This window comes from Dermochelys coriacea, chromosome 14 (assembly GCF_009764565.3).
Source record: "Dermochelys coriacea isolate rDerCor1 chromosome 14, rDerCor1.pri.v4, whole genome shotgun sequence".
Classification (NCBI taxonomy): domain Eukaryota; kingdom Metazoa; phylum Chordata; order Testudines; family Dermochelyidae; genus Dermochelys; species Dermochelys coriacea.
Window position 1 is genome coordinate 38353260 of NC_050081.1, and position 10951 is coordinate 38364210.

A 10951-nucleotide genomic window follows, 5' to 3' on the forward strand; every position below is an offset into this window, starting at 1 on the left:
CGGCATATCTGAAACCCCCCCCCGGCTCCCTTTATGGGATCCATCTTGCCCAGTGTCTTCTAGCAGTCAGAGGGTTAGGGTCACCCTTCGTGTGGGCTTATGTCCCTGGCTATCTTTGGCTAATTGAAGAATGTATCCATATCTTTTCTGAACCCTGTGATCCTTTTACCCATCAGGTAATGCCCCCAGCGGTGAGTTCCACAGGTTGGCTATGCGCCGCATGAACACATACATCCTCGGGGGTTGCGTTCATTTCTTCGGGTGCCCCTGGGCTCTGTTTGGGGGGACAGGAGAGCTGAGCTTGGGCTGCAGTATGAGTTGGCTGGGGCCAAAGCCAGAGGAGGCGGCTGCCCAGATGAGTGATGCTGGGACCAGCCCTCAAAGCACAAACCATTGCCGCTGGGTCGGGTGACAGGGCAGCCCCCCAGCCCTTCCCTTCCATGGATCTGCTGGATGTTTGGTTGTTGTGGTCGTGCTGTGAGATGTTTGAAGCCTGAAGCTGCCAAAACAACTGGGGAAGCGATCTAGGATCCCAACCCGGACGGGTTTCCCACCCGGTGGTTACAGGAACTTTAAGCTCGGGAGAGAGGGTGGGTGAGTCTCTTTCTCCACCACCACCTCCACCCTTCCCTACGACATATCCCCCCACCCCACTATGTCCAGATCCCCTTTCCCTTCAGCCATTAGCACGTTACAAGCCATCATCACCTTGAGGTTTCACCAAAGCGTTTGAGTAGAAGCATTAATTTTTAACAGGTTTCTTCTTCATTTTTTAAGTTAACCATAAAAATAGTAATACAAAAATCACTGTCCCTGTCACCTGTTGCTGTTTTTTTAGAAGGGACCAGACACTTTAGAAAAGAACATTCTTCTCCAAGCCGTTAGCCAAGGATTTGAGTGCAATGAGTATTTTTTACAGCTTTTCTTCCGATGAGATATTTTTACCTTCGAAATAGCAGGCACATCCATTCTTCTTTTCACCTATTGTTTAGTTCAGTGGTTTTCAACCTGTGCTCCGCCGACTCTTAGGGTCCACAGACTATGCCCAAGGGGTCCGCAAAAAGTGGTTGTTACCATAGAACAGTTGTTTTCAATCTGTGATCTGCGGAGTCCCGGGGGTCCACAGAAAATGGTCCACGGCTTGAAATTTTGCAGTGGTCTGCAAATGACAAAAGGTTAAAACCTACTGGGTTAGTTGAAGAAGTTTTTAGAAATAAGCATTTTTCTCCTATCTGTCAGCCAAGCATTTGAGTACAACACATATAATTTTGTTGCAGCTTTTCTGAATAGTGGATTTATTTTTTACCTGAGAAGTAGCAGCAATATTCAGTCGTCTCATCAGCTGTTTTTTAGTTCAAGGTTTTAGCAATGAGTGTTTTTCTCCTAGCTATTAGCCACCATTGAGTATAACACGTATTAATTTTTAGAAAGCTTTTCTTAGTATTGGATTTTTTGAACCTTAGAAATAGCAGCAGTCTTCCCCTCACTTATCTTTTGGTTACAGGTTTCAGAGAAGAGCCCTTTGCTCCAAACTGTTAGACAAGTATGGAGTATAATGGGGACGGAGAGAAGTGAAGGTTTCACAATTACTACCAGGGCTGGTAGATCCAGTCTTGGCTGGCTTCAGCTTCCCCAGGAGCATGATTGCTCAAGGGATCTAAGGTGACGCTGGAATTTTTCCCCACGTTCCCATCCAGCTCTTGATCAGCTTCTCTCCTGTAATTAGAAACTTGGCTCTGAGCTCCCTCCCCACCTTCTCTAACCACCATACCCCATTCCCCTCCCAGAGCTGAGAGAAGAACCCAGGAGTCCTGGCTCCCTGCCCTAGACACCTATTGATCATGGCCCCCACTGAGTGAGGTGCTGCACGTTCAGGGGCGTGGGGACATGGTGACACCTGCCCCTTTCTTGGGGGATTAGACCCCATTTGTCCTCCTCCAGGCCCCGGAATCTTAAAGGGCCAGTTTGTCCATCCCCCCCACCCTGCCCCAGTTCCCTACATGGGGTGGATCCTCCAGTGGTTGACAGGCCACTTGGCAGGGCCGGGACCAGCATTGGCCCCTTGTAGTTCAATGTGGGGTCCCTCTGGCCCAAACGGTGACCCCACGTGGGGCTGTAGCCAGCCAGGTGTCATGGGGGGGACACGCTGAGGCCAGCCTGGGGCCGCCACGTTGGGGGCAGGTCAAACCGATCCCCAGTCGGACAGGCCCTGGCACTGTTTCGGGCTCGCGGTGGCCCCTGGGAGGCTGGTGGGGGTGGGGGGAGCTGCATGGAGAGCGGGGGGGTCAGGAGCTGGGGGGTGAGAGTGAAATAGGCGCGGCCCCCTTTAAGAGCCAGTCTGGGTATTGGGGAGCGGCCCCTTTAAGAGCTTGAGTAACACGCAGCGGCCCCTTTAAGAAGAGGAGAATCAGGGAGCGGCCCCTTTAAGAGCATCCTCTCCCCTGCCCCCCTCGCTTCCCACGTTCTGCCCAAGCCCTGGGTCACGTGGCGAGGGAGCGGCCCCGCCCCCATCCGCCGGAGTCCGCGCCGGAACGAAGCCTCCTGAGTGCGCCTGCGCGGCCCGGGCCCGATCGCTGCTGCCGGGCTCAGGCTGCCCCACGCGGCTCGCGCCGCCGCCGGAATGGTGAGGGCGTGACGTCACTGCCCCCGGGGAACCCCCCCCGCCGCGGGGCATGCGGGGTGGGGTTTGGGTGAGCCGGGGGGGCTGTGCGGGGGGGGCTGTGCGCGGGGGGGGCCGGGGGAAGTCTGGGGGGCTGGGGGGGCTGCGCGGGGGGGGCTGGGGGAAGTCTGGGGGGCCGGGGGGGCTGTGCGCGGGGGGGGGGACCGGGGGAAGTCTGGGGGGCTGGGGGGGCTGTGCGGGAGGGCTGGGGGGGCTGTGCGCGGGGGGGAGGTCTGGGGAGCGGGGGGTGCTGTGCGCGCGGCGGGGGGCGGGGGGCTGTGCGCGGGGGGGCCCCCGGCCGGCCTTGGGGCCTGGGGGGCATTGGCATTGGTGCCTGGGGGGTGAGCGATGGTGCCGGCAGGTGATCAGTGGTTCATGCGACCCTTCCCCCCCCCAGTGCTGGAAGCGGGGGGGGTTAGCAGTCGGGGGGGCGGGGGCGCGGGGCAGAGTCATGGGCAGGCTGAAGAACCAGGAGCTGCCCCAGCGAGCCTGGAGACGAGGGAGGACCCCCTGGCCGGCCTTGGGGGGCTAGCGAGGGGCACCTGGCGGGTGAGCTGGTCTGAGAGCTGCTGGCTGGGGGGTGCCACGGGGGACCCCCCTGGCTGCGTGCCAGTGAGTCCCTGGGGAGAGGCCCTCGCTGGGTGTGCCGTGGAGGGGCTTCAGGGTGCTGACGTGCATCAGCCCCCCTCTTCTCCGGTCTGATGGCTGGCCCCAGGGCTTGGGGGGGCACCAGCGTGGGGGACACTGAGCAGGAGGAGGATGGGGGGTTGGCCACTGGCTGGCGATGGTGAGGTGCCCCAGACCAAGGGGGCAGTTGGGGGGTGGGAGCTGTGATGTCTCTGTCTCTCTCTGAGGGTCTCACCTCCCCCTCCCCTCTCAACAGCTTTTCTATTCATTCTTCAAATCCCTGGTGGGGAAGGACGTGGTGGTGGAGTTGAAAAACGATTTGAGGTGAGTCCTGGTGCCAGCCCCCCCATGCTCTAACCACTAGGCTGTACTCGTCTCCCAGAGCTGGGGTAGAACCCAGGAGTCTGGGCTCCCCGTCCCCCCCACCCCTTGCTGCTGTACCCACTGCACCCCATTCCCCTGTGGTAACATCCCTCCCTCTCTGTTGCAGTATCTGTGGGACCCTCCATTCCGTGGATCAGGTAAGAAATGTCCAGGTTATTTTCAGAGCGTGTCCCCGCCGCGTGCCCCGGGCCCCGGGAGATTCCCCCCTCCCCCCTGGGCTGGATAGGAGCCGAACCCCCCAATCCCACCCCCGAACCAGCCCGTCCCTGCCCTGGGGCCAGATCGGAGCTGGTGCCCATACAGGGGAAAGGCCCCATCTTCCCCCCCCCCCACCTTAAGCCAGTCTGTCCCCCACCCTGGGCCTCATCAGAGGGGAAAGACTGCACCCCCCCACCACCACCTGTGAATCAGCCTGTCCCCCACCCTGGGGCTGCATCGGAGCTGGTGCCCCCTATTGGGGAAAGGCCCCCTGCGGACTCCCCTCTTCCCCCAAGCCAGCTAGTCCCTGCCCTGGAGCCAGATGCGAGCCAGCGCCCCCTAGAGGGGACAGGCCCTGTGCCCCATCCCTTGCCCCCCGCTTTCCTAGCAGAGCGATGCAGAAGGTAGCCGCTTGCCCTCCACTGTCTGGGTGTTAACTGTCCGTGTGTTTGTCCGTCCTGCCAGTACTTGAACATCAAGCTGACTGACATCAGTGTGACGGATCCGGAGAAGTACCCCCACATGGTAAGGGGCTGCCCCCTGCCGGGAGGGTGGAGGGGGCCCTGCTGGTGAAGTGCGTGGGAAGCGAGTGGGCAGTGGGAGGTTGTTGGGGGGACAGGGGGATCAGAGTGCTGATGGCATCTCTCACAGGGTGGGTCTGGTGTCCTTGTCTCCATCCCAGCAGGGGGCGGGCCACAAACACAGGGGGCGGAGTCTGATTCTCCCAGCCTGCAGGGGGGCAGATGCTGCCCCCCCCGCCGCAGGGACACATGGGGGCAGGCTCTGACACACCACCCCCCAGTAGCAGGGATGCTCCCCCTCACCTCGGTCTCTCTCCCCCCAGCTGTCGGTGAAGAACTGCTTTATCCGGCTCGTGGTGCGCTACGTGCAGCTGCCGGCGGACGAGGTGGACACGCAGCTGCTCCAGGACGCCGCGCGCAAGGAGGCCTGCAGCAGAAGCAGTGATTTCCCCCCCCCCGCACAACACGCCCCCCCCCGCTGCAGGGGTGCTGGGTGGACCTCCCCTGCTCGGCAGCTCCTGCTACTAGACCATGGGGCAACTGGTGCTCCCGGATGCCTGGGTCCGTGGCTGCTCCCCCTCCTGGCTGGGAGCAGACCTGATCGCGGTCCAGGAGCACGGACGCCTGGGTCCACTCTGCTCCCTCCATGCTCTGGGAGTAGGAGCTGAGCCCCTATCCAGGAGCCCAGATGCCTGGGTTCTTCATTTTCATCCTATGCAAGCCCCAGGCCTCCGGACTCCTGGGTTCTTCTCCGCTTTTGCTCAGGAGGGAACAGAAGAGCGGAGGGGAACCCAGGCACCTGGGGCCCTGCATGGGGGCTCAGCTTCTACTCAAGAGAATTGGGTGGGGGCTGTGCCCTTTCTAGGGCCCCGGATGCCTGCGTTCAATCCCCCTGCCCCCAGTATCCCCAGATCTAGGACACCTGGATTCTGTGTGCTCCCTGAGCTGCTTATCTCCCTGGGATGAATACGGGGCGGTTCCTAGGTTTGTTGTGTCCCTCCCGCTTGGGGAAAAGATTTGGGGGGGGTCCCTTTAGTTCCGGTTGAATCTCTCCACGCCCCTCTTTCACCTCCGGGCTATGGCCAGTTAAGCCTCATTTTTATTTTTAAACTCTAATTTCTCCCTGCTCTTTATAGAGGGTGTTTAGTCCCCCCCCCCCCATCTTGGGCAGGAGCAGGACTGAGCTTCTGGGTGCCGTAACCCCAGTCGCTTCCCCAGCTGGTGAAATTTTGGAAGAGTTGTGGGGCATTTGAATTTCCTCTCCAGTTCACGGGGGGGAGGGGGGCTGAGTTTTTTTAGGGTTTGGGCCGAGGGGGATGAAGGGGTTTTTTGTATGTTTGATTCATGGCTCGGGTGGAATAACAGTTTGGAGCCTGGTTACAGACTTTTGTTCTTGTTTATGGTGGGATCTACCGTCCACTCCAGCCCACGTCCTCTCTTGGCCCAGATGCCTGGGTTCATCTCCGTGCACCCCCCCCCGCCCATTATAGATGCTGAGCTGCTGTCCAGCTTCTGGACGGTTGGGTCGATTTTGCCCCCCCCCCCCCCCGGAGCAGAAGTTTGGCTCCCATGTAGGGCCCCAGATGCCTGGATTGATCCATGTTCCACATGTGGGAAACTGAGGCATGGAGAGATGTACTTCCTCAGACTCTCCCAAGCAAACTAGGCTAGAGCAGGGCTGAAAACCCCGGGGTCTGGGCCCTCAGCTATGACCCAGTCTTCTCTTGTCTGCTCCCTTGTTGCTGGTGGTGTGTTCAGGCCTTCGGAGCGTGGGGGGCAGGTGATCATCAGTCCCTTCAGTGGGTCCACGTTCTCTGCCTGTCCCTTTAAATATTGTATCATCAAACACTTACTATGACATCACCCTGTGGAAGGCACTGCTCCTTTCATGTTACATCATTGTCCAGTGGGGTCCTGGCACTTTAAATTTTACTCATCAGACTCCACCTATTTCTCAGGATGACCTCATCTTTCACTAACTTTCTGCCCCTGCAAATGCTCTTACAGCAGGCTCCGCCCATGGATCTTATTGCATCATCAGGCTTCACCCCTTTTCACATATCCTGTCCTAAGGGATATTTCCCTTTAAGAAATTTACATCATCAGGGAACTCCATGCTCCTCCCCTTTAAAAAAGATGTCATCAGATAAGGCTCCACCCCTTTCATTGGACTGCCTTTAGTAGGCTCCTCTAAGCTCCTCCCATTAGTGATGTCCTCAGGCCCTGCCCTCTTTAAGAGTAGCCATGACCTCACTGGCCAGGCTGTGAGCTGGGGGTTGATGATGTCATAGTAGCTCCTGAAGTCCTGCCCCCCTTGAAGAGTACTGCGCATCCCCCTTCCTGAGGTGAGGTCACTGCCTTGGGTCCTGCCCCTTTAACTGTCTTCGGTTCTGCCCTGAGGTTCGGGATTGGCTACTTCACCCCAAAACCGCCTGCTGATTGGATGGCGTCAGATGGGTGGGGATGCAGTGCTCGCCAATGGAAGGCAGGGTGAGTCTGCAGTCATGCTTCTACAGAGAGCATGGGGTATAGTGGATGGGGGCTGGGCGCCCGGACTCCTGGATTCTCTCCCCAGTTCAGGGAGGGGAGTGGGGTCCAGTGGTTAGAGCAGGGGGGCTGGGAGCCAGGACTCCTGACTTCTCTCCCTGGCTCCTCCTTCCCTATTGAAATGATCACTCTTTAGCCCCACCTCAATCCCATAAACACTCCCCGAATCCTCATCCCCGCTTGCAGCCTGCGCACCCAGGGTTAACATCCCCCCCAGCCGCAAATGCTCTGCAAACATCTGGCAAATGCTTTGCACCAGCAGGCTGATCCCTCCACCCAGGCCCCCAGAGCCCCCCAAGCAGCAGCCCTCTCCACTAACTCAGAGGGACCCCCCCCAGTCCCATTCCCCATTTGCAAACTGTTTGTAGACCCCTGGGGGCCAATTGCAGCTGGTGCCACTGCTGGGGGGAAGAAGGGAGAGGAAAGGGGGACCCCACCCCTTTCTGCCCCCCCTGTCCCAGCAGCCTTTGCAGCTGGCTGCAAGCAGAAGAGACGGAGCAGAATTTGCAGGCAAAAGGAGAAACCCAGGTACCTTCCTGCTGCAGAATGGGAGGCGGGGAGGGGACCACAAGAGGACTGTGAGGGGTCCTTGGCCTTTGGGGACCCCACCCCAATATTTAGCATTAATGCAACAGGCCCCATAGCTGGACTGTAGGGGGCAAGGATCTGAGTCGGTAGGGGGCGCTCTCCCCTGGCAGTCAGGGCTGGCGCCCATGAGATGCCAGGAGGTGCTGCAGGGAGCGGGGCAGGGAGCTCAGTGGGGAGCACCATGCTAGGGGGTGCTGGGAAGGGGAGTGGTGTGGGGGCTCAGCAGCGGGTGCTGGGCTGCAGGGAGTGGGGCAGGGGGCGCTGTGCTCTGGGGGCAGGCTGTGTAGGGGTGCCAGGGCAGGGGTGCTGGGATGTGGGGCAGGGGGAGCGGGGTGGGGCTTGGCAGGGCAGGGCAGGCAGTGGTAATGATGGGGTGCAGTGGGCTCACCCCATCTCTCCCCAGGGGCGCTCTACATGCCGGCACGCCTGGCCCTGGTGGACTGGCTGGACGAAGGCTTCTCCAGCATCATTGAGCTGGCGGCGGTGAGCGACCGCGCCGGGACCCCGCCCGCTATCGGCCAGGCCAAGAGGTGGAGGCCCGGTGCCCCCTCTTCAGGGGCTGAACCGTGCCCGCTCTTGGCCCTCAGCGGTGAGTGAGCGAGCGCCCCCCCGCAGGCTGGGCACCGCGCTGCACTGGCCTCCCCCGTCGTCCCATCCACGCTCAGTCTGGACACAGCCAGTCCGTCCCCCACCCACCTGTTCGTCCGTCCCCCCTGCACCTCTCCTTCTCCTTCGTCCCTCCAACTTGTCTCTCTCTCCACAGGAGACAGGCAGGAGTTGAAGTGGATCCAGGTCCGGGCCGGGGGGTCCCAGGAGCCTGGGGGGCCAGACCACTGCGGGGGCCCCCCACCGCCGGGTGGCGACATGGAGATGGGACAGAGTGCCCTCTGAGAGAAGGAAACAAACACAGGTGGGTGCTGCCCCCCGTGCTGGACACCTGGGTCCCGTATCCCATCCCTGTCTCCAGCTCCCTAGGGGTGAGAGCCCTGTACTGCTGTCCCAGTCGCCTGGGTCCCATTTCTTGTCCTGGTCCCCAGCCCCCTAGGGTGAGCACTGTACTGCCATCCCAGACGCCTGGGTCCCATTCCTCTAGAGGCCAAGAAGTCTCATTCAGTGAATGTTTCTTGTCTCATTCCAGGAGGTGACGCCGATGACGTCACCACCTCGGTGCTCGACCCTGAGGGGACCCTGGTGTCCGGGGACGAGGACGAGGGTCGGGTGACCCCCCAGAGCACCTCATCCTCGGAAACCTGGCATTCCTCCTCCCCCGACTGGCCCCACGTGGACAGCTCTGGCTGCGGGGTTCCCTGCTCCCCTGGCTCTGTGGACCCAGGTGTCCGGGCAGGGCTGACCGAGCTCTGCACCAGGCCTGAGTGCGAGAGGATGCGGCAGGAACTGGAGGTGCTGAGGGACCGATACGCCAAGATGGAGGCTCAGAATGCTGTGCTGGCCCAGACTTGGTGAGCCCGGCCGCCTGGTTCTCTGGGACGAGGGTGGGGTCTGGTGGGTCAGAGCAGGGGGACACGGCTGGGAGCCCGGACGCCTGGGTTCTCAGGGAGGAGCATGGGAGCAAGTGGTCACTCCTGTCTCCGTTCCCTGCAGGGAGCGTTGTGAAACCACCTGGGGAGGTGGACAGCGGCTCCGTGCGACTGGAGCCCGGGCTCTATGAAGACCCTGTGCTACCTCGGAAACATGGGGTAGCTGGGGGGGCAGGGAGTGGGGTGGGGGACCAGGGGTCCCTATTATAATGTCTCCTCCCCCTCCTCCTTCCATCCCCCTTCTGACCCCTGCCTGCTCCTCCTCCTGCCCCACCCCCACTTTCCTCTGTGCTCCCCTTCCCCCCAGATGCAGGAGCTGGTGCTGGGAGGGGGCTGTTCCTCTACCCCCACCCAGCTGGCCCTGGCCCGCTCCAGCGCCCGCAGCCAGACGGCCCTGGCCCGGCTCCTGCTCGACATCTTCTTCTCCGCCAGGACAGGCGCGGAGCAACCTGTCCGGGAGAACGGGCTGCACCGCCTCAACCCCCCCGTCGTCAACGCCATCGTGGGTGAGTCCGGGGGGTCAGGCAATAGTATGGCCCCGGGGGGGCAGGGCAGGCAGTAATATGGACTGAGCGAGGCAATGATGGTATGGCCTGGGGCGGGGTCAGGCTGTTGTATGGACTGGGAGGGACAATGATATGGCCAGGGCGGGGGGTTATAATGGTCCATCATAAGGGTATTCCGGGGCAGAGGATCCTGCTGCCATTCACCCCACTTTTCTCTCCCCCCTCAGCCTATGCCGTGGGTCAGTCCCAGTTCCAGCCCAGCAGTGCCGCCGTCATCAAGAACTCACTGCGCAACAAGCTGGGCTGCCTGAGAGCCCCATCCCGCCAGCAGGGGCGCCCCGCGCCTGAGAGCCCCGTCCCACCAGCAGGGGGCGCCCCGGAGAGCCGTGGATGGGGAGCGGTTCCCCTGGGGCTCCGGTTCCATTTGATCTTGTTTTCTAATCACCAAACTCAATACAGAAGCTTTTTTGACACCTCTGAGTCCCTGGCTCTTTATCTGTGGGAGGGACTCAGGACTCCTGGGTTCTCTCCCTGGCTGGGAGGGGGGAGTGGGGCCTAGTGGTTAGAGCAGGGGGGAGCTGGGGCTCCTGGGTTCTATTCCTAGCTCTATGAAATTTTCTAGTCCGAAGGGGACCCCCAGGGAATGATCTGAAAGCCCTGAGGTAACTGCTCATAAGTGGGAGGATGGGGGGGGGGTTGGGAACTGAGCACCCCCCCCCACCACCACACACACCCAACCCTCACTCTCCCCAGGTAAAATCTCCAGCAAGGCGGATCCAAACTGTGCAGGGGAGGATAGAATAACAAAATGGGGGTGGGTGGGTGAGCCCTGAACCCAGCCCCCACCCCGAGAGCTTGTGTGTGGGGGACAAATATCTTACCATGGGGTTTGTACTCCCCCCTCCCCCACGCTTCCAGTCAAGGAGGGGTGGGGTCGTGAACCCAGGTGTCCAGCTGGGCTGGCTCTCCTGCCCCAGCCCCCATTTCTCCTTCCCTACTCCACTGGCCACCCCAACTCCCTTCCCTAGGGTGCCCCCACCCCCTGTAGTCACAATACAGAGCTGCACTGACTCACTCCCCCACCGGGGATGCTCCCCAGTGCCTTCCCACTCTATGGCCTTTTCCTGCTCTAGGGCGCATGACTCAGCCGCTCTTTCCACCGGCCCTTAGCCCTCTATGGCTCTCCAAGCGCCGGTCGTGTGGGTGAGGACCCCGGCTGCGGCTGCCTTGGGAGGGGCCTGACCAGAAATAGCCCGCCCCGGCGGAGCTAGCGGGGCGCTCCCGAGGTCGCGGGGTGACCCAGACAGCGCGGGCGGGAGGCGGGGAGCAGCTGGCGCGGGGGTCGCTGGGATCAGGCGGCGCCGCGGGCAGCCCGGGGCGGGT

The 10951-nt window shown here is 61.1% G+C and overlaps 2 protein-coding genes across 3 annotated transcripts; both read left to right on the forward strand.

Moving 5' to 3' along the window:
• Window positions 1-2454: 2454 nt before the first annotated feature.
• On the forward strand, window positions 2455-5587 carry LSM2 (LSM2 homolog, U6 small nuclear RNA and mRNA degradation associated). Of its 2 annotated transcripts, XM_043497147.1 has the most exons (6): window positions 2455-2623; window positions 3543-3610; window positions 3777-3807; window positions 4334-4393; window positions 4713-4982; window positions 5049-5587. In XM_043497147.1, the coding sequence occupies exons 1-6, from the start codon at window positions 2621-2623 to the stop codon at window positions 5055-5057; spliced, it is 441 nt and encodes a 146-aa protein (XP_043353082.1). In that variant the 5' UTR covers window positions 2455-2620; the 3' UTR covers window positions 5058-5587. The 2 variants fall into 2 exon arrangements, with proteins under 2 accessions (XP_043353082.1, XP_038228019.1); XM_038372091.2 differs by having other exon boundaries at window positions 4713-5587.
• A 364-nt stretch (window positions 5588-5951) lies between these two features.
• On the forward strand, window positions 5952-10738 carry LOC119842665. Its single transcript, XM_038371056.2, has 7 exons — window positions 5952-6879; window positions 8288-8434; window positions 8663-8984; window positions 9127-9221; window positions 9370-9568; window positions 9796-10066; window positions 10702-10738. The coding sequence occupies exons 3-7, from the start codon at window positions 8963-8965 to the stop codon at window positions 10736-10738; spliced, it is 624 nt and encodes a 207-aa protein (XP_038226984.1). The 5' UTR covers window positions 5952-6879; window positions 8288-8434; window positions 8663-8962.
• Window positions 10739-10951: the final 213 nt, after the last annotated feature.